Source organism: Chelonia mydas, chromosome 6 (assembly GCF_015237465.2).
Source record: "Chelonia mydas isolate rCheMyd1 chromosome 6, rCheMyd1.pri.v2, whole genome shotgun sequence".
Classification (NCBI taxonomy): domain Eukaryota; kingdom Metazoa; phylum Chordata; order Testudines; family Cheloniidae; genus Chelonia; species Chelonia mydas.
In genome coordinates this window covers 90,953,112-90,975,039 of record NC_051246.2, presented here as the reverse complement: position 1 = coordinate 90,975,039, position 21,928 = coordinate 90,953,112, and the positions used below count along the sequence as shown (strand labels likewise).

Here is a 21,928-nt window from a genome sequence, read left to right as displayed (position 1 = left end):
TGCAACCAGCAAGAAAAACTACCTCCACTACCCCTTGTAGACTTAGATCTCATTCACCTATGAAACCTCATAGAGTGCTCAAGGGGCGCTGATGGTGCAGACTCACAGTGTAGTACAGGAAGATGAGGAAGAACACCTGCAGACAGTAGAGCACTTGATCCCAGCAGTGGTCTAGTCTTCCTTACCAGATTAGGCAGTAGGTCCCTCCACTTCCACTCAGCCGTATGATTGGGAAACATTTCAGTAACTGCTGCATTACATGTTAGAAATCTCCATGGAGGTAGAGCAGGAAGACTCACACAAGCTACTGGATATTTTGTACTCTTGCTTGCCTGAAAGGCGTGCCATGCCAATTAATGAGGGGCTGTTGGAGCCAGCAAAAAAATTATAGTAGACCCCATCATCTGTGGCACCTACTTCTAAAAAGGCAGATAGGTACTGTCAAGTCTGTCGTAACATTGGACAGATGGTGCTAGAGATCATCACCCCTGGCTACCCTATATACTTCTACTCCTTGCCCCCTGCGCTACCTTCCCCATCCCTCTTCGGGAATCCTTCTCATGAGAGCCTATTACAAGCAGAATTGGCCTTATTGCTTCATGTAGGAGCCATAGAGGAAGGGCCCTCAGAATTCAGGGGAAGAGGCTTCTACTCTGTTTTTTCTCATTTCGAAGAAAAAAGAGGGTCTTTGTCCTATCCTAGATCAGAGGAGATTCAACAAATATATATGCCACCTCAGATTCAGGATGGTAATACTTGCATCCATCATTCCATTTCTTGTGGCTCAGGACTGGTTTGTAGCTCTTGACTTACTGGATGTGTACTTCCATAGAGCTATCCACTCATCCCACAGGAAGTACTTGAGAATCACAGTAGGGCCCAACTATTACCAGTACAGGTCTGTCCATGGCACCAAGAGTATTCACAAAATGTCTGGCAGCGATAGTAGTGCATTTAAGGAGAAAAGGTATCATGTCTATCCATATCTGTATGAGCAGAGGAAGGTCCAAGTAGGAGACTACAATATCAGTTCTTTCCTTGTTTTCCCAACTGGGATTCTTTGTGAATTGCAAGAAATCGTCTCTCACCCCATAACAGACAATAGAGTTCATAGGAACCATGATTAGCTCTTGATCAGCAAATCCCTACCTCCAAGAGGACATCTTATGGTCTCTTCAGTCCAAAACAAATGAGCTAAAATTTACTTTAACAAGGTTGGTGTGTATATGCTTAGGACTGTTGGACCATATGACAGCATGCACGTATGTGAGTCTGCTTGCCAGACTTCACCTGTGGCCCTTGCAGTTATGGGTGAGGTTTGCATACTTCCCGTCAAAGCATCACATGAGCAAGAGAGTCCTGGTCCCACCCCAGATTCTATGAGAACTCAGTTGGTGGCTGGAAACATATAGAAGAGGGTTTCCTTCTTGATCCCCTCCCTGACAATAAAACTCATCACAGACACCTAAGGTACAGGTTGGGGTGCCATCTGCATATGCAAGGGATCTGGTTTGAAATTGCATGTGAACATCCTGGAGCTCAGGGCTTCTAGCTGGCCTGCATGGCATTCCAGCTTGTTCTGCAGGACTCCATGTTGCAGATCTTGACAGACAATGTATCCACAATACACTATGTAAAGAAGCAAGGAGGTGCTCGGTCATCCCCTCTCTGCCAGGAGGCCATCAAGCTGTGGACTGGATGTCATCTCCACTCGGTAATCCCATTGGCTTTAAACCTTTCAGTAGCCCGCTAAAGCCTGAGAGGCTTCTTAGGCAACACACAGCAAGCAGTCACAAATGGTCACTGCAGACCTCCATCATAGCACTGATATTTCACCATTGGGGGATTCCCACAATAGATCTGTTCACAACAGGAAATATTACCAAGTGCCTGAACTTCTGTTCAAGAGGGGGTATGGGACTGGGCTTCTTAACAGACACCTTCTTTCTACAGTGGTCTGAGCCTACTAAACACCTTTCCCTCCATTCCCTTGATGTCCAGATTAATATCCAGAATCAGAGAGGACAAGGCCATACTGAACTTAATAGCTCCCGACTGGCTGAGGCAATTTTGGCTGTCTTACTTATTGCAAATGTCCATTTTATCTCCCATCCATCTTCTGCTCTGTCCAGACACGGTATCATAGAACCACAGTCAGATCTTGCACCCAGACCTACAGTCATTGCATCTGATTGCTTGGATTTGGCTGGTTGAGCACTTCTGACAGGGACTGTTCCTGACAGGTTAAAGAAATCCTCGTGCATAATAAGAAACCATCTCCTATGAATACCTACTCCTCCAAATGGAAAGGGTTCTCTGTATAGGCAATTCAGCAGATTCTGGATCCAGTTGGGGCCATGATACCACAGATGCTTGACTACATATTGCACTTGAAACATGCTGGATTGGCATTTAGTTGTTTCAAAGCTTACCTTGCAGCTATATTGGCATGTCATGCTCTGATACTGTCATATGCAGTCTTCTCATATCCAGTGGTATTGAGATTCCCCAAGGGCCTCTTGGATATTTACCCCGTGCGGGAGTCCCAGCTCCTCCTTGGGATCGCATGTTGTCCTCTTAAAACTCATGGAGCCTCCATTAAAGATACTCATGGTTTGTTCAGTGCATCACCTTACTCTTAAGAGAGTCTTTCCGGTAGCTATCACCACAGCATGGAGTGCGAGCATGCTCCAAATCTTTATGGCCAGGCCTCCTTTATCCTTTCACAAGGACAAAGTGGTTCTGAGAATTCAGAACCCTAGCACCATAAGTTCATCCCTAAGGTAGGTAGTCTCGACATTTCACCTAAATCAGCCAATTAACCTACGAGTTGTCTTCCTGAAGCCACACTCAATGCCAGGAGAGAAGCTGCATACTTTGGACATTTCTGGAGGCTTGCTGTATTACTTTGACAGGATTAAATGTTGTAGACTGTCTCCCTGGGTTGTTGGGTTTTTTATGTATATATTTAGCTTGTCGAAAGGCCAAGTCATCTCATACACTGCATGATCTACTTAGAGACCTTCTGGGATCTCCACTGTTACCAGCTAGTTTGTGAGCCTTTCCCTTCACACATCAAAATACTGCCTGTGCCTTGATGGAGGGTGTCTTCAGGAATGTGCCAGTATCCAAGATCTGGAAAGCAGCAATGTGGAGCAACCCACTGACTTTTGTCAAACATTGCACACTTGAGTGGGTGTATAGAGGTGATGCCAAGTCTGGGAGAGTAGTACTTCAATCTTTGAGTAATGCAGCTGGCTTTTAGTCTCACCATCTAAAGAGGATAATGCTTACCAGTCACCTGTGGTGGGATCCACACTAACACATACTCAAAAAGGAGAGAACAGGTATTTACCCTATAGTAACTGTGGGTCTTCAAGATGTAGTCAGTGTGGCTCTCACAACCTGCCCTCCGATCCACACTTTTTGGAGTCCTCAGCAACACCAGCTTTGAATTGTGAGGGAATTGAGGGAGGGTTGAGGCTACTGTGTCCTGTATGTCCTTGTATGGGAGTGCAAGGAGGCACAGGGTGCATGTGCAGACACTACTATTCAAAAAGACTGATCTTGCATGTATGAGGTGGATGGGCACTTACAGGATCCACACTGACTACGTCATCTCAAAGAACCATAGTTTCTGTAGGGTGGGTGTGATGGGATGTATTTAGCACTTGGTGGCTCCCTGCTGAGGGTCCTGCAGTCTTACTACAACCCACCCCAAGAAAGAGTAAGTTGGGGAAAAGAGCAGTGAGGGTGGGTCCCCCAAGCTTGCCTAGAGAGGACTCTCTGGAGCAGCCATTTTGGAAACTGCAGAAATTTGGTCCTCTAAGGGCTGGAGGGTTAGAAACGACCACTCAGGGCCCTGCTGGCCCAGATAAAAGTTGCTGCCTGGCCTTAGCAGTTCAGCTTGCTGGGAGCAGAGAAGTGAAGAAGAGTGTTCCTCTTGGGACAAGGAGCCTGATCATTAGAATTTATGGCTGGCTGAACTTACATAGTTGGACTGCAGAGAGAGAGGAATCTGAGGATGCAGGGCTGAACTTAAAAGGGCCCGCTATGAAGAGGCCCAGGGAAGTAGCCGCAAAGGTTTGAAGTAAGGAGTATATGGCTGCTGTTTATAGCGTTACTGGACATAGGTAAAATGGAATAAATCCACAAAGGGGACAGGGCTTATTTGGGAGCCTGAACAAAGGGCTGAATTTAAAGGACCCAGTTCTGAGGCTGAAGATTCTACTAAGGACAAATAGATTGTTTATTGGATGTTCATTTGGACTGTGTGACTTGGCTGGAGGGCCAAGCCACTGAAGACCTGCCAAGGTTGTCAGGCAATCTCAGGGGAATCAGAGGTGAGAAACGGACTGTGGACCACACTCCACTGCTTGGAGGTGCTCAAGTGGTGAGTGCCCCCTTACAGTGTGGAACCATTCTTTTCCTTCTGTTCTGGATTATCTGTTATCCCTAAAGCATACAGGATTATTCATCAGCTCTATGAGGATACATTTAGGAGCAATAGCAACTTATTCTCCCAGCAGGGTTACACCATTTTTTTCCACCATACAGCTTCTAGATTCCTTAGGGACCTATTCTTGTGTTTTCCTCCAGTCTGGGAACCTCTTCCTTTCTGGGACCTCAGGATAGTTTTAGCTGAGTTAATGGGACCCCCTTTTCACCCGCTCACAACTTACTCTCTATATCACCTATCTGTAAAAAACAGCCCTTTTAGTAGCCATAACATCAGCTTGAAGGGTAAGAGAGATTCAGGCTCTTGCGTGGTGTTCCCTACAGACTAAGTGATCCTTAAGGCTCACCCTAAATTTTTTTACCAAAGATTGTCTTGGATTTTCATCTAAATGAGATGATACATCTGCCAGTTTTCTTTTCCAAGCCCCACTCCAACCAAGAGGAAGCCAATCTGCGTGTTGCTGGTATGATTAGGGCTCTTTTATGTCATCTTGACAGAACAATACCCTTCAAGAGCATCCCGAGGCTATTTGTAGCATTTGAAGATAGGGTGAAGGGTCAGGCAACATCTACCTAAAGACTAACTGGGTATGTAATTGTATTAAATCATGCCATGAGTTAACTAGATTAGATCTATTCTATCTAGGTTCTATCTAGGTTAGACTGAACTTATCACTGTAGTATCTAAGCACCTTCCAGTAGTGCACTAAGCAATGTGACTAAACATCTGTCCTGTGTTGTTTTGTTTTCTTATCCTCTCCTTAGGGAGAGAAGTGTATGCAGTGGAGTGTCATGTGTTGGTAGGGCTTTAGAGGGTTGGGGTTTTTTGGGGTATTTTTTTAAATATACATGTTATGTATTTATGTTAGAGGAAAAAAGGTTAAAGAGCGGAAGGTGGTGAGGTTTTTGATCGTCCTTAGATCCACCCATGCAAATTATAGCCCACTTCACCAGGGCTTAAGCAGCTTCTGGAGCTTCTCTGAAAAGCATACCAATTCCAGAAATTTGCAGGGAAACTATATGGGGGATCAGTCCACTCCTTCATCCCACATTATTTCTTAGTTGAGGCCTGAAGATCTGATTCCTGTTTTGGCAGAACTGTCCTGCAATCATTATTTAAATAGGACTCCTAGCATCCACCCCCTGATTATGAGGTCACTGCTTACTAGCCGCCAGAAATGGAATACATGTGGATAATCACTCCCAGAAGAAACAATGGTTGCTTACTTACAATAACTGTGGTTCTTCACAATGTGTTGTCTATGGATTCTGCAACCCATCCACAACCTACCCTCCTTCCCCGTTACTAGAAAATCCTATACCACCTATGGTCTGTATTGGCGAAGAAACTGAGGGATGGTTGTGCGAGCCTCTGCTCTTTATGTCCTTGGATGGGAAGGGGAGAGGGGGCATGAGCACATCCAAGGTGTGGCACCAGTGAACACTGCAGGCCAAAAGAGTCCAATCTTGCATGCATGGGGCAATGGCTCACTAGAGCTGGAATCAGTGTGGACAGCACATCTCTTAGAACCACTGTCACTGTTGGGTAAGCTACCATTCTTTCTTACTGGTCTTGTAATTGAACAAGCTAATGGGAGATGCTTTAAGATTAGGACTTAAACAGATTCTGGAAATTGTGTGTTGCTATCCCTTTAGTGCAGTCCTGAAAAGTTGTAGTAAGTTCGGGAGTTTGCTGGGGTGACTTCAGGCTGGTCTTCTGTCTGTGGTACTTATATGGCCCTTATCATGTAGTACCTGAGACTCACAATCTTTAATGTATTTATTCTCCCAACACCCCTGTGAAGTGCTATCATCCCCAATTTAGAGAGGGGAACTAAGTGACTTGCCCGAGGTACACAGGAAGTCTATGGCAGAGTGGGGACTTCAACCTGGATCTCCCACTGCCTAGGCTAATGCTCCAATCATTGGCCCATCCTTCTTGATTATTTATCACAGTGAGTGACTTGGAACTGGAGACGTAAATATGTCCAGGTTTGGACAGTAGAGAGGAAAGTTGAGGAGGGAAAAAACAGTAAGTGATTGATTGTTCTGCCTCTTGCTTTCCAGGAGTTGATTCAAGAACAAGTTGAGGTAAGTAGTGCTCTTCTTTTGAAGTGGGTCAGGGTAGCTCTCAAGCAACCCTGAAAGTTTTGTTGCTTGAGACAGGACAAAACCTGGGAGAATACCATCCTTTAGCTTTTAAGGATTGACAGTGGGGAGATGTGGACCAGGTGGGCCCTACTACGTCTTCCTCATCTGTTCCTTCTCTAATGTTACTATTCTTTCCTTTTCATACTCACTGGAAAGTTGGACCATGTTCTCTCTCTACTTTTAGCTATTGCAGACCACAGGAGGCGCACAAGGGACACTCCCACTAACCTTTCTAAAGGTGCTGGCTTCCCAAGCATGCCATGGTAAGTGAGCTGAACTTCTCTACTTTTCCATTTCTACACAGTGTACTTTCTGGGGCTCTGGAATAATATGGCACTTTGAAGAGTTGCAGGAGTCTAACTTTTTAAAGACAGGGTGTCTACTAGTAGCAGGAGGCAGTAGCCCTCTTTTTGGAGAGCTCTGCCAAGGACAGAACATGCTGCCTCTATTTGCATTGTTTGTGGCTATTATCCACATTCCTATTCAGATGTGAGATGTTGACAAAATAGAGCCCTAATGTGCATCAATTCATATGAGCTCTAGAACTTTTAATTCAACAGTTCTGTGGGAGCAGGAGGAGTGCCCTGTTCTCAAAGAGCACATTTTTGACTGCCCCAAATGGTAAGTTGTAGAAATGCCAGTGTAGGGTGTCCTGGAGACCCTGGAAGTGCTAGTTTTCTGGATCCATGATGGGCATCTGGCTCACCTTCTGGGCTTTCAGAAGCCCAGAAGGTGAGTAGATCTCACAAATGCAAGCTGCAGTAATTCTAACCCCTTCATGCCAGCAGACATGTTGCATAGTGCATTAACATTCCCCTCATGGCCAAAGGGCAAATGTGGATTGGTGGCATTGTTTCAATGGCACATCACTAGAGTCTCCAAGTCGCAGACTGCATACAAGATTGCTTTTAGCTAGAAGAGCAGGACAAGTGCCATCTCTGAACTGCAGGATACAAGCTGCTAAGGTGAGAAATAAATGAGACCATAGATTCTCACACCCTCTGGTGTTTAGGAAAGATAAAGGTTATTAAAGTACCAGCGAGACCTTACTATCCTGCCTGGATTTGCAGTGGTTGCATTAAATGCCCAGATGTGGGAAAGAGTGGATGATTACTGAGGTGGTACTCAATCTCTAAATAGCATATGGGGTGGGTGTTCAGTCTTTCTCTGTTTGGTAGCTCCTCATTTGTGGAATGGCCTTGTTTTCAGCTCCAGAGGAAGCTGCTCATGTGCCTTGAGCTGGAACAACTGTAGCATCTGGGAAGCAAGGAAATAGTTGCCCTGCCATCTAGCAGCCTCAGACTAGACCAAGCAGCTTAGGCTATGGAAAAGGTTGTGTGTGTGTGTGCCAGGAAGGCTTCTTGAGGGAAGTCTGATTAACTGGAGCTAAATCTGAAGTCTAGTGTACTATGCTGCTGGTTTGTGGTCTCAGGGTGGGGGAGGAAGTGGGAGCTGCCCCATATTAACTTGCTATGCTGTCCATAGTTCCCAGAGGGGGGCTTGTTAGCTGAACTGAACTCTTGCCAGCACATGCTATAATTCGCCTCTCTTTTCAGGAGCTATTAAGTTTAATGACAGCTTGACTAAGGAGGAGAGCTGCCAGCTCATTGAAGCTTTGTCCTCTTGCCAGCTGCCTTTCCAGTGTGCTCATGGGAGACCTTCCATGATGCCACTTGCAGACATAGACCACCTGAAGCAGGAAAAGCAGGTACAGTGTGAAGAGCTGAGCAGAGAAAGGCAACAAACCCCCAGGGTGGGTTATCTGAAAAGATGCGTTAAATCTTGCTAAGCCTTTTCATCCAAGTTTCATACTAACCAACAACACAGCTCACTCTGTATCCACCACTTAATACAAACAGAGGTATCCTGACTGAAATAACCACTGACCGCATGTGATGTAAACAAACCTCTAACTCCTGTCCCTCCCTTAACCGTTCCTATATTATTCCTCACGGTATTGTGTATAAATGAAGACTGCGACTCACTGGGCACAAAGAGCATGTCCAGATGCTATTTTAGACTCTACTCATTTGGTGTATTGCACATTTCCCTTTAGAACCCTACTGTTAACATGCCATTTCCTGTAATATTTCTTCCTGAAGTTGTACAGACTTGGTAAGTAGCCACTGGCAATGTTTATTCAGCTATCCTGTATCATCTTAGGGAGTCACACTATTGGTAACCCTTTGCAATTGAAACACTGTTATAAACTCATCTAAGGACAAACTGGAGGGAATTCAAAGAAGAGCAACAAAAAATGGCCAGGGAACTGCAGAAGACTTATGAGAAGAGAATAAGTCTGTCTAGTTTGGCTAAGGGACAACTAGTGGTGGGGGAAGAACTAGTAATGTGCACCTTTCTAAAGCTCCCTACTAAGTGTGCTGTTCCCTAAATATGTTGAGTACATGGGATATCCCACAGCAGATCAGTACTTTTTGCTTTTTTCTCTTCTTTCATAACTCAATTTCTTAGGAAATGGTTGCCTGAAACAGTACATTTGCTCTGTGTGCCTAGATGGGTAAATCTACTATTTGAAAGGTGGAATTATTTAGGATGATATGAGGAGTTATAACCAAGAGGAATGGGACGAAATAAAGAAAGAAAATCTAGGCTGAAGATCAGGAGAACACTTTGACTGTCAGGGTGGAATGATTTTTTAAAATCAGATTGAGGTTTTGTAAAACTAATTTGAAAATTTGTACTATTGCAACTTCAGATGAAAATATACAATGAACTATTTTTCTTAAATGCCACTTCCAGTAGGGTATTTGAATTTTACAAAAATAAATGGAACAGTATGGCCCTGATCCTGCAGACAAGCTGGTGAGTAACTTTACTCACAAGAGAAGCTCCGTTTACTTTAATGGGGTCACTAGTGCTTAAAATTAAACATGCTTAAGTGTAGCAGCAGTGGTTAAAACGTATTTTTATTAAACTTTTCTCTTAGGAGCATAAAATCTTTCATTTCAAAACAAAATTGCTTCGCTGTTAACAATGAAAAGTTACTTAGACTTTTAATACACAAGTTATTATAGGCACTTAGGTGACTTATGAGCACATGTCCCATTGACTTCAAATTCTGCCAGAAGAGTATGGCCTTGCCAAAGCATTTCAGCTTTCTTCATTCATGCCAGTTTATATCAGAATGTGGTGCTGGTTGCAGATATAGGAAGGTCAGTTTGCTTATCAGTTTTCTGTTCTTACAGTGAGGGTATTAATGAGGCCCTGGGCTTCTCATTTTCAGAAAAGATGAGGCTTTTAAGTGAGAGACTTAAGGGAAAAACATGTAAAATCTAAAATTCTACTAACAAGTAAACTAATGAAAGAAACAAGTACAAAACAACTCAGCCTAAAATGAGAAGCAATGGACTAGCAAGATGTATATTAAAAGAAAAAATATGTATCTGATGTTTAATAAAAACTTGACTTTTATCCACCCTGCTGCCAAGGCACTGCATCAGATTGTGAAACTGGAAGTCACAGAGGACATTTAAAATTAGATTTGATAAAACACTTGAGCATCTTTCTGTGTGGGGAAAGGACTATGGAGGTCAGTAAAGTCCTTTTCTCTTAATGAAACTTTGTATCAATTCATTAATTCTCTCTTCTCCTACCAGCCTAAACCTAATTTGGCTAAACTGCGGAGAATGGCCCAAGCCTGGCAGCTGTTTGGGAAACAAGGACAGCACTTCGAAGTGTGAGCTAAAAACCAGACCCTCCAGGAATGTTGATGTCACACAACCCCTCATATTTCCAGCCAGCAACGCGAAACCAGCGTTGCTGCTTGGATGCAACTCCTGAGCCAGGATGGTATCAGAGGTACTACCTTCACAGCTGACCTTCCGAGGAGCCGAGATCATCCCTGGGAATGTGGCAGGAGAGGGCTCGTATAGCCCAGAGAAGAGGCTTCAATGTTCAGAAATTATATTGTGTGCCTAGACGTGGCTATTCAAGGGTAGAAATAGTCTCACACTTGCAAGTGTTAAATTCCCTTCTTGTGAGAATGGCAGGACTCCTCATAGGGGAAGGGTTGTTTTAATGTATTTACAACACTTTGAAGGTGTAGAGGGCTAAGTATTTATTAATAAACCAACAACACTTTCCTCAGGCTCACGTCTGTCTGGAGTGAGCGCAGGCCATCTGCAAGATTTTGTAGACAAACTTAGAGTCAGACCGTCAAAGAACCAAAAGTGTCACTTCATTCAACTAAGCATCTAATAGCAGAGAAATCCCAGCTAGCTGTTTCTTTCCTTGCCTGCAGCTTTCACAGCACATCAATCCTTTTCTCCAGGTGGAGGGGAGATCTCAAAAATATAGCCAGGTGCTATCTTCTCAGTGAAACATGAAGTTGCTGGAAAAGAGGTAGTTAAGGATCCCTAGAGCACTACTTGCAATAAGAAGTCCTGCTCGAATTCTAATTTTATTCTGCCTCCACGCTTCAATTCACCCTGCAGCTCTAAATAGATTGGGGTTTATTTCTATACCAGTAAGGGGGTCACGTTACAAATTTCTATCTACTTATTAGGCATTACTATAACACACAGGATTTAAGTGCCTAAATTAAAACAAGAATTCTGGCCCACCAGGTTTTACTGTCTAAACAAAACCAGAGGGGGGAAATATTTCTCTTCTTATCCTAAACTGTGATGTAGTGTTGCTGTGCACTGTTAAGAGCTGTCATATTGTCAGAGACAGCTAAAGAGAATGCACGCTAAAGCCTTTGGTTTGTAACAGAGGGCTTTTCAGTTTGCATCCACCAAAGCAACTATAGCCATCTTGCTACAACAGCAGCTCAATACTGGGGCCAGTATGCTGCTACTGTTTGAAGAATGAGCATTTTATTCTTGTATAGAAAATAAGCCAACAGCAGAGATCACTATAAGCAGTCTTTATTGTAGCACACTAAGGTAATGCAGCTTAGTGGCAACAGAGAATTCCATTTATACCCGGTCCATCATTGAACCAGAACTTCTGTGGAGATATACAAGAATGGCAACAACAGGTTCCAAACATCAAATAGATTCAAAACTGCTCCATGTGCCTTGTAATACAAGTGATGGAAGCAAAACCAGGCCTCGATCTGTCACTGCTGCTCTTGGCTAGGGTGGAAACATTATACTCTATGCAGATGCTTCCTGTTGAAGACAGTCACCCCCATCTCTGCAGCCCTGGGTTTATTTAGCTGCTGGGTCTTCCAAAAGAGCAAGGTAGGAAGAGCTTGGACACTGAGGCACTTCATGCCAGTAGATCTTAGAGTTCATGGTCATCAGGATGGTAGAGCTCACTCATGAGGCGATAGATGTAGGAGGGTGCATTACCCCCAATGTTGGAGATGAAGAGAGTAATGAGCTCTGGGGGAACATAGTCAAACACTGGGCAAGTGAACACTTGATCTTTGACAGGATCTCCCCTGAAAAACAAACAGTCACGGTATTAGAGATGAGCAATAGACAAGATGATGTGGAGTGTGGCTTCACCATACACTGCCTGGAGCACAGGTTGTGACTCTCCCCTCACCACCCCTGAAGTCAGCACTGAAATAGCAGAACAAGATTCAAGACAACCCCAGCCACTGGTAGGTTTATTTGAATTATGGGTATAAAGCACAGTCTTGGATAAAAACGATAGAGTTTGCCCCTGCTGATGGCTGTTGCTGGTGCTAACCAGAAGAGGCCCCAGATGGAAAATCTGCAAAATGCCACAATGAAAGCCTTAATCAGAACTGTCTTAGCCCAGCACTTGTCAGGTCCTGCTGCACAGAAACATGGATTTGGCACCAGAGCTGCCATCTTTTTAAATATGGATTCTCAAAATTTAAGGCCCGAAGGGACCGTCATGATCATCTAGTCTGAGCTCCTACATGTCACAGGCCACAGAACTTCACCCACCACTTCCTGCAATACACAACCTCTGGCTGAGTTATTAAAGTCCTCAAATCTTCATTTAAAGACTTCAAGTTACAGAGGATCCACCATCTGTTCTAGTTCAAACCAGCAAGTGACTAGTGCTCCCACACTGCTGGGGAGGGCAGCCTCTCCCCATCCGTGTCTGCCAATCTGATCCAGGGGAGGGGGAACACATATTGCCTTCCAATATGGTGATCAGTTAAGACTGTCAGAATTTAGACAAGACCCACCAGCCAGACACCTTGGAAAGAACTGGCTATAGTAACTCTGCGCCCTCCCCATCTAGTGTCCCATCTCCAGCCATTGGAGATATATTACTAATAGTAGTCACAGATGGGACATATGCATTGTAGGCAACCTCATCATAACATCCCCTCCATAAATGTATCAAGCTCAGTCTTGAAACCAGTTAGGGTTTTTGCCCCCACTACTCCCCTTGGAAAGCTGTTTCAGAACTTCACTCTTCTGATGGTTAGAAACATTTATCTAATTTCAAGCCTAAACTTGTTGATGGGCAGTTTATATCCATTTGTTCTTGTGCCAACATTGGCCCTTAACTTCAGTCCTTTCACTGCCTGGTGTTTGTTCCTCTGATGTATTTTATAGAGAGCAATCATATCTCCCGCAACCTTTGTTTTTGTTAGGCAAAACAACCCAAGCTCTTTATGGTCTTTTCTTGTAAGGCAGATTCTCCATTCCTCTGATTATCCTAGTAGCCCTTCTCTACACCCTGTTCCAGTTTGAATTCATCTTTCTTAAACATGGGAGACCAGAATTGCTCACACTAACCTGGCCTCAGAAGCTCCATGGCAGAAACAAAACTATGTCAGCCAGTGGCAGTAATTCATATAGTATTTCTGGAGTGTTATGTTCCAAGAAGTCACACTATGTATGAGCGCTACACAGAAACTAGTTTGGTTTCTGACACTGTGCTAGGGCTCTGCTGCCCACCAGCAGGCAGTCACCATCAGAATCTTGATTTTTTTTTTTTTAAATTACTACCTGTATAAGAGAGTGTTTCATAGGGCAGGAGCCCAACTGCAAGGATGGAGTTCAGAGGAAACCCTGTTCCATTCCTCCCATCAGCCAAGTAGCATATAAACTAGGACAGTGGTCAGAGTCATTTCAGAGCTTAAGACAATGGGCAGGATTTCCTGCCCTTAGTTACAAGCTAATTCCGTCCTTTAAACATGTGAGACAGGGTCCCAGATTCCTGCTGCCTTGGGTCAACACAGCTAGTTCCCCTTCAATAACCTGCACTAAAGAGGACCAGTACCTTCTGTGAATGGCAGCACTTCTTGTGGAGAGACAAACTTGTAGAATGAATCCTCTTCATTGGGGAACTGAAAGAAAGAGCAATAGGGTCAGAAGAGGCCACCCATCCCCATTATACCATATGGAGCTGGGGCATAAGTGCTGGAAGGGACTGAGCAGAGGAAAGTAAGTGCCTCACAGCTTAGGTTTGTAGAGCTGTACAGCAGTCGCCTGCAGCCTCAGACGAATATGCATGGTAACTGCAGGTGAAACTGTGCAGCAAGGGGCTTCAGGCAAGCCATACATTCCTAGTTCCTTTATGCCTGCTTATATTCTGGCTGCTCTGCAGGATAGCCTGGTAGGTCAGGAGAGCAGAGAGACATGACTGTCTCAAGCTGCTCTTTAGTGACTTGAGACAGGATCCATTATTACAATATCAAAAAAGCAGAGCAGGAAAGTCCTAAAACATCTCCTTCCGCCTCTGAAGATGCGAGTTCAAATCGCCACTGGATTAAGTGAAATGAATATGGTAGCTCTCAGTCTCTAGTGGATGTTGGTCTATATCATAAGAGCCCACCATTCAGGATATCTGGCAATCTGTGCTGGAACAAAGGACCTTAGCCACATCACTAGAGCTGTTGGGGGAAGGTCCACCAATGGGGCAGAGGCACCCTTGCGTTAGGATCTAAGTGCATTAGCAGGGTTGGTAAAAGCCTTCTGGGTTGCCAGCCTGTATTTTAGCCAGTCCATGCTATCCATTACTCACTTTCATGAGCAATATAGGTCCCTCTATTTGCCACGAGATATAGCAGATGCTGTAATCAAAGTTGTTGCACCTACCTGCGGTGAAAGCTTGAACATGGGTGCACAGACGATGAGGGGAGTGGAGTGGTGTTTAGCTGCCAGTGCCAGGGTATGAGTCCCACTTACAGCAATCAACGCACCATTGGCCAAGATTGTCTTCGTACCAATGATCACCTTCCAAGTACAAATTAGTATTAGAGCACTTTGCAATGAACTGGGACAGGCAGAGAAAAGGAGCTCCAAATCCTGGGCTACTGGCTCAGACCATGCTGAGGTTAGGGGCTGCAGGTTCTCACCATCTATATACATCACAGCAAGAGGGCATTACACTGACTAGACAGACAGTGAAAGGCTGAATTCTAGTTCAGCAGGGTGCTGGATCTGTTCCGAGACTGGCTCTCCATAAAAGTTTTCCTCTAACTAGAACAGCATCCAGAACTGTCAGACCTGCCAAGTGGAAGTTAGAAGACTAGCAGGCTTCATTGCAGGGCTGTGGTGCTCTATTCTCATCTCCACACGAGAGTGAGGAAAGCAGTCAGAGCTCGGAGGATGTCCAGCAGCAATTTCCTGACACCCTGCCAAAGGCTGGCATACTGCCTACTCTGTGACTTGTGCTCCATGGCAGGGGCGCAGTGCTTCCCCCTCAGGATGGGCAGGTTTTGGTTGTTTGTTTTTTATTTAAAAAAAAAAAAAAAAGCTGGAGTCAACCCTTGGCTCTAAATGTGTGTCTCTGAGCAACTCTGCCTCCACTCAGCCTCATTGTTTGTTTTAATGCATCCTGGAAATTTAGCCACTCAGGTGAGGGGCAGCTGAGATTAAGTTGAGACTCCCAGTGGAACTGTCCCAGTGTGATCAGTCACACTGGTTTCTGCTTATACACTGTATCCTGCTCCCCATCCTCTGTCTTATTAAATTGTAAGCTTTTCAGAGGAGGGGTTCTCTTTCTACATGTCTATATAGTAGCACTCATATTATGGTGGGTACAATATGTAAATATTAAAACCTCTCCTGAGACATCCTCTCTAGCCACCTCTCTCCAAGCTCTTTGGGGTCTTTAATAGGGGAAGCAAACTCACTTGATGCTGCCTATGGATGGCCCTATAAGGCCTGAACACCAGAACCCCACTACTGACCCCCCCCCCCTCCACCTACCTTGTTGACTCGAGACATGACAGCAAAGATGGCTGCATCGCTCATGACAGTGGTTTCAATCTCCTCTTTGGATAGACGGACGGCCATTTCATGACCCTACAGAAGAGAGAGAATCTGGTGAGTCCCTTAAGAGGAACCAGACAAGGAAGCTCCTGAGCTGGACTTGATGCAGTGCCAGACACACAATTCAAGTCAGAAGCTACATTATCTGAGCCAGAAACTTGCCAGTGGTATGGCACATATGCTGTCCTCTAAATCACTGATGGGGGAGGCGAGGAGTTTCCCCCACTTCTTGGCCACAGCCAGCAATCCCACACCATTTCTTGGGGCAGCCTGGTCACTCCCTCATGCTGAGCAGAAGTACCTGTTATTTCTACACCTGCTCCTCCTAAGGCAGATAAAAGCACTGCACAGCTACCACAGGCACAGCCTGAGAACACAGCCAGCCAGGGTCCTACCTGGCAGAAGGGCGCACACTCCGCCACAATGACATGGAATTTCCGCTTGCGTGCTGCCTCCTTCAGGAAGGCCTCGACGGTGCGAGAGTAACCAATGGTCATGATTACCTCGTTGGAGTGGATGTGCTCCAGCGCCTGCATCGCAATGTTATCAGTGGTGCCCTCTGCAAGGGAAGCCATCCAGCCGTGAGAGGAGAGTCAGGCCCTATACCTGCCATTCTGATTCCAGCCACAGACAGCACCAACAGGAGAGAGCACAAGCCCTCTGCCACTGCACACAACTGCAATTCCCTCTCCATGGAACTATCCCATAGGCCAAAAAAACCCAACAACATACTTTTTAGAGCTTTGGGTTTAAAGGGAGAGCATCTGAGGTTTTGAGCTACAACTTGATGAAAGGGCAAAACATTCCTTTTCTGAACACTGAGACCCCCAATTTGGTAACTAGGTTATTACCTGACCCCCCTCCCCCCCCCAACCAGGCTGTGTGTCACATCACCCTTATCTAAGGCAGCAAGATGGGCATTGGTGGAGCAGCATCAGTTCAGTTCCCCAGCCCCTGCACCAGCTGGGATCAAGCTAGAGTCTGGCTGTACATGCCTTGTGGCAGCACAAAGAGCACTACACCCTGACTTCCATAGGCTCCCAAACTGCCCAGGAAAATAAGGCGTATTGAAAATCCCACCATAAGGGGAGAGGAAAGGACCAGCATCAGCTATGGTGGCCACCCTGCCCATGGACTAAATCTTGGTGCCAGAATGGGAGATGCATGAGGAAGTTATAGCCTGCCAGTACTGAATGTGGAGGGAGGTTGCCAAGTAGTGTAATCCTCAAGAGGATAGATGGTCGCTGATCTGTGGACAGATGTAGAAGACAATGACCTGTTGGGAAGGAGAACTGAAGCGGAATGCTGTACCATCTGCAGAGAGAAGTTTGAGAGGTTCACAGCAACCCTCCTAGCTGTCTCAGGTGCTGCACGCAGACCTCCTTGGCTGCAGACAATCCTTGCAATGCATTCGCCAGGGAAGAAGTGCAGGGGAAAATATTTAACTCTGTTCCCTGCAGGACCTGAGCACACCCTGGCTCCATCTTAGTCATTGGAGGAAGGGCTCTGCTCAGATTCTTTCAAAGCCTTGAGTGCAAATAGCACAGGGCTGAATTTTGCCTGTTTCTAGAAGGTGCATACTTGACACTGTTCTGCTCTCCTCACAGGACCACATAGGAAGGGATCCCTCTGCGCTGCTCCCGGGATACACACATTCTGCAAGATTGAGCCTCACAACTCCCCATCCTTTCCATTCAAGCTGGGAACTGGTTCTTCCCCATCCCTAATCCCATGAACAGCCCTCTCTCCCACCCTGTGATAGAATGGTTTTCTCGTACCCAGCTCTATCAGCAGCTCACTAATAGCTTCAATCACATTAGCCCTGAGTGGGGGATAGGGAGTGCTGAAGTCCTCGCTGAGCCCTCCAGAGGTCAGAAGCTTGTGCAGTGACTCCTGCTGGTCACTCTCCTCACTGCGTCCGCGGAGCCTATGGAGAGAACACAGCCCATCACAGCAAGAAGGGAGCACAAGTACACAACCTGATGAGGCTGCTTTTGAGCTTTGCTGTCCTTCCAGAGCAGAGAAATAAGGGGCCTTACTTATTCAGGGTCAGATAAGAGGGCCACACCTATTTTCTCAAACAGCCTCCAGAGCAGACATGCCAAACCTGCGGAAAAAAACGCAGAAATTGGGCTTGTTTTTGGCTTAATTGGCTTGTGAGTTGCTTGTTGGCTAGTAGCTAGTTGCTTCTTTTTTTTGATCAGCTACTGGCAAGCAGGGACAAGGTGGGGAGAGAATCAGGGATGCAGAGCAGGCCCACCACAGTCCTAGACTGCAAGCCGGGGAGATCTAGTCACATAAAGTGTTGGGAGTTCTTAGGGACTGGCTTGTTTTGGCCTTGTTTTGAAATGGTATTAGCTTGATTTGTGGCTTATTGTGAAAGTCAGGGTGCTTATTTACTGTGTGAAAGTTGGCAATTGTGCTCCAGGGCTGTCTGTGGCAGAAAGCTACCTGAAGCTTTGCCAATAACTGTACCTTCTGAAAGCTATGTAAGTAAACTTTGAAAGCTGCAGGAGGCACATGAAACAGCCTGGCTCAAGGCTGCTGCTCCAACAGAACTCTCTCTCCTAGGAAAGTAGGGAGAGGACAGCATGTGCAATACAGGGTCAGAACACAGAGAGATCTGCAGCAGAGGGAGGCCTCACGCAGCAGTAACACATACTAACCCCGTCAGTAGCGGGGAAACCACAAGGCTCATTGTGGCTACAAACCTTCCTACAAAGGAATTAAAGGAGTTTAACCTTGAAGGTAAATCTTTGAGACAGGGAGGACAGACATCTCATTTAGACTCCTGAAGAGTCTCACAGGAGCAGCAAAGAGAAGACACCATACAGGATCCAAATGATCCTGTCAGGAAGATCTTCTCCCAGATCGCTGAGAGGGGTACACACAGGCAGCAGGGGGAGGGAGAGCTTCACCTGCCGTACTCCTCGCGAATGATCTTCAGCACTCGCCGCACCATGTTTCCCACAGTGGTCTCAGACGGCTGGGCTACAGTCATCCTCTTGCCCTCCTTCCGAATCAGCACCATCAAGTCCCCTGAAACAAGGGGATGCCTTAGTATGGGCGCTTGGACCCCTTCAACGAGCGTGTGCGGCGGACCTGTGGGATCGGTCGACGCTACACATGGCTCATGCGGCACCTCATGGTCTCGGACACCATCCGATGGTTCAGGGACATCTACATCGAACACATCACCGGCCACCGACAGTACCAAGGAGGTGTGAGCCAGGTACGACATCGTGCATCAACTATGGGAAAGGGACTGAGAGACTTTTTCCATTGGACCATATGAACTGGAACCATAAACTCACTGAACATTAAATCCCACCAAATGAGGGTAGATCCATCCTCATCATCGTATCCGCTCATTATACTCCACACCTGAACATAGCTATTATATAGACAATATATCCCCATATCTCAATGTCTGTACTTTGACCCGTTAACCTTTTACCCCCAGTCGGGGAGATTGCAGGTTATGTATTCCTTATGCCACACACTCCTAAACCGTATTTTGCACCCCTTGATAATCTGTACCTTATTCCCTGATAACCAGAAACTTCTATGCCTAAACTCTGTACCGTTTTCTTTTTACTTCAACATTATCTTAATAAAATTATTAAATCTATCCTTCCAAGAACAGGTCCTGCCCACAGCCTCAAGTAACTCCACAGCCAGTGGCCCTATGCCATCTTAAAACCGATCTATCTTTCAATAGTCCTGCACCTGGTTCAGTTGCTACTAACATACTGGAACAAATATTTAGACAGAAAACTTAGCACCATGATCTAGAAAACAACAGCCATGAACAAAAAATAAAAATAAAAAAAACTTCAGGTGACCTATAAAGGTGAGATCATTCCAAACTAGTCAGGCTTTTAGATAATATTACTACTATGTGAGTGGATGAGGTGAAGACAATAGATGAGATGGGATTTTTACTAAAATATTTCATACTGTATATCACTAAATCCCACTCACAAAACTGAGTCAAAGTGGTTTGGATGTCACACATTCCAGGAACTGTTCAAAGGATCATAAACAGTGGAGCACTGAGTTCAGGGAGAGGGGGAAATCCAGCTGGTGGGTACTGCAAGTGTCAGCATTCGCTCTGGTCTTATTTAACAGCGCATACTGAATTGGGAAGATCTGCAAATACCAACAGGGAAAAAGAAATCCAGCGGGGTTTACGAAAAAACGGGGGAGGAGACTCCGTATTCAGAGGGAAGTATCTCAAATCGAGGGCCGTGGTGGGCGGCAGACACTCATGTTTCTGATCAGAGAGTGTTTCCCATCAAGGCTAGAGAGGGGGCTCATTAAAGCGCTAACCCCGGGGTCAAGCCGTGATCTCAGGGAGGGTGAGAGAGGGGCGGACGGGAGGGATAATCACTAGCGAGAACCAGGAACCTCGAGCGCGGGCCTACTGGCTGGGAGGAAGCATCTGGGCCCGGGCGGCGCCGAGTCCTACGGAGCAGGGAGAATCCCGGCCGGCGGCTCGGGGAAGCCCCTTGGTAGCGAGATGGGGCCACGGGGTGCCCATCGCTGGGGAAACGAGCCCGGGCGCCGCTCGAGGGTAGAGAGCTGGCGCAGGCCAAGACGCGCTGCCCGTGGCCGCCTGCGGGGACACCGGCGCCCCAGGGGGTTCCCAGCCAAGGGCTCCCACGGGACCGCCGCTGCCCGCCCCGCCTCACCCGCGTTGCCCCAGCGCCCATGGCCGATGATCTTCCGCAGCAGTCCCCACCGTCTGCCGCGCCGCCTCCTCTGAGCTCAGCCGCTCCCCGCCCCGCTTCAGCCGAGCCACGAAGGCCTCGATCTGTTCCGACAGCTCCGACTCCTTCTCGGGCGCGCCCGGCATCTTGGCGGCGGCGGGAGCGAACGGAAGTCGGAACTGTGGGATCGAGAGCACCACTTCCACCCGGACCCACGCTAAGCACGGACCACTTCCGCCTCTCTCCACTGCTATTGGCCAAGAGCCATTCTCTGTCCGTCCACTCCAGGCCGTTAAGCCAATCGCAGAGAAGATGGAGGCGTCTCTCGTGAGCCGATTTCGCGGCGGGGGGGCGTTGTGCAATGTTTTCCGTCTAGAGGCTGTGACCTCTGACCCTGTCCCAAACTAGCGTCACTCCAGGCCCCTCCTCTGAGTGTGGCCGCGTGGGATCTGCCGGGGCGGTGGAGCCTAGCGAGGCTTCAGTGGAGTCCACGTAGGGCAAAGTGAGGCCCACGTGCCTGGGGGAAGGGCAAAGAGAGAGCCACGTGCTTGGTATATGGGGGGGGTCAGCAAGCCACTGGAACATTCTGGGGGGAAGCATGAAGGGAGCCCCAGGTGCATACCTCCCAGCATTTCAAGTGGCTGAAGTGGGATGCTGCACTACTCAGGTTCAGTCCTCTCTGCCCTGCCTTGTGCCAAATATGATATTATGACCTAGTGCAGGGGGTTGCAGTGATGCTGAAATTTAGCCTGGCCACCCTGACGGAGACAGCAGAGGGACAGACCAAACCTGAGTGGTGTTGTGATCCCTGCACCCCAAGTTGCAACACCACTTGGTTTGGGGGCCCAGAGCTAACTGCCCCTCTTCTCCCTGAGCTGCCCTGAATGCAGGAAACGTTCCTTTTGCATTGGGATGGGGCAAGGTTGTGGGTCAAAGTGAACAGTCCTGTGGAACCTGGGACTGTTGGGAGTTCTGCACGTGCATGGACGTAGGGGGTGCACAAAGCAAGTCCTGCCTGAGGTATGTGGGGGAAAAGGCCCAAATAACAGTGGACATGACAAAGGGAAGCAAGGCCCAAAGACCCAGGGATGAGCCCTAAAGGCCCTATAGCATTGGGGCTTGCTTCCCTACTCCTTCATCTCAGAATGCCCAGAAGAGGTGGAGGGGAAGTAAACCCCAGTCTTCCATAAGAGGGCTTCTCATACACAATTCAAGGTGTTCTTTTGTCTAACTTATGTTTGCAGCCTGACAGAAGGGTGAGAGACTTAGGGCTTGGCTACACTTGCAAGTTAGAGTGCATTAAAGCAGCCCCGGGCACTGTAACTCCTGAGGTGTCCACATGGCAAGGCACGTAGAGCACCTGGACCTGCAGGATGTAGCGCTCCTGGTAATCCACCTCCACGCAAAGCATAAAGCTTGTTGTGCCCC

General features: G+C 46.8%; 2 protein-coding genes across 7 annotated transcripts in view; one reads left to right on the top strand and one right to left on the bottom strand.

Annotated features, from left to right (window-relative positions):
• The window catches only part of MLH3 (mutL homolog 3), a 37,587-nt gene extending 26,869 nt beyond the window's left edge, over positions 1-10,718 (top strand). For 2 of the 6 annotated variants that reach the window (XM_027827554.3, XM_037900699.2), the window contains 4 exons: positions 6,526-6,549; positions 6,794-6,872; positions 8,166-8,317; positions 10,227-10,718. In XM_027827554.3, the coding sequence (XP_027683355.2) occupies positions 6,526-6,549; positions 6,794-6,872; positions 8,166-8,317; positions 10,227-10,310 (339 nt within the window). In that variant the 3' untranslated portion in view covers positions 10,311-10,718. Of the gene's footprint in view, positions 1-5,768; positions 6,005-6,525; positions 6,550-6,765; positions 6,873-8,165; positions 8,318-10,226 lie in introns of those variants that run through there. The other 4 variants (XR_006291430.1, XM_043548152.1, XM_043548155.1 and 1 more) reach the window with 4 other exon arrangements.
• Positions 10,719-11,482: 764 nt separating this feature from the next.
• On the bottom strand, positions 11,483-20,762 carry EIF2B2 (eukaryotic translation initiation factor 2B subunit beta). Its single transcript, XM_007065218.4, is given in 10 exon segments — positions 11,483-11,988; positions 11,991-12,019; positions 13,792-13,858; positions 14,610-14,747; positions 15,726-15,821; positions 16,184-16,347; positions 17,567-17,715; positions 18,707-18,827; positions 20,483-20,528; positions 20,530-20,762. Coding segments are annotated over 10 exon segments (1,056 nt in total). The 5' UTR covers positions 20,647-20,762; the 3' UTR covers positions 11,483-11,859.
• Between the last annotated feature and the right edge of the window lie 1,166 nt (positions 20,763-21,928).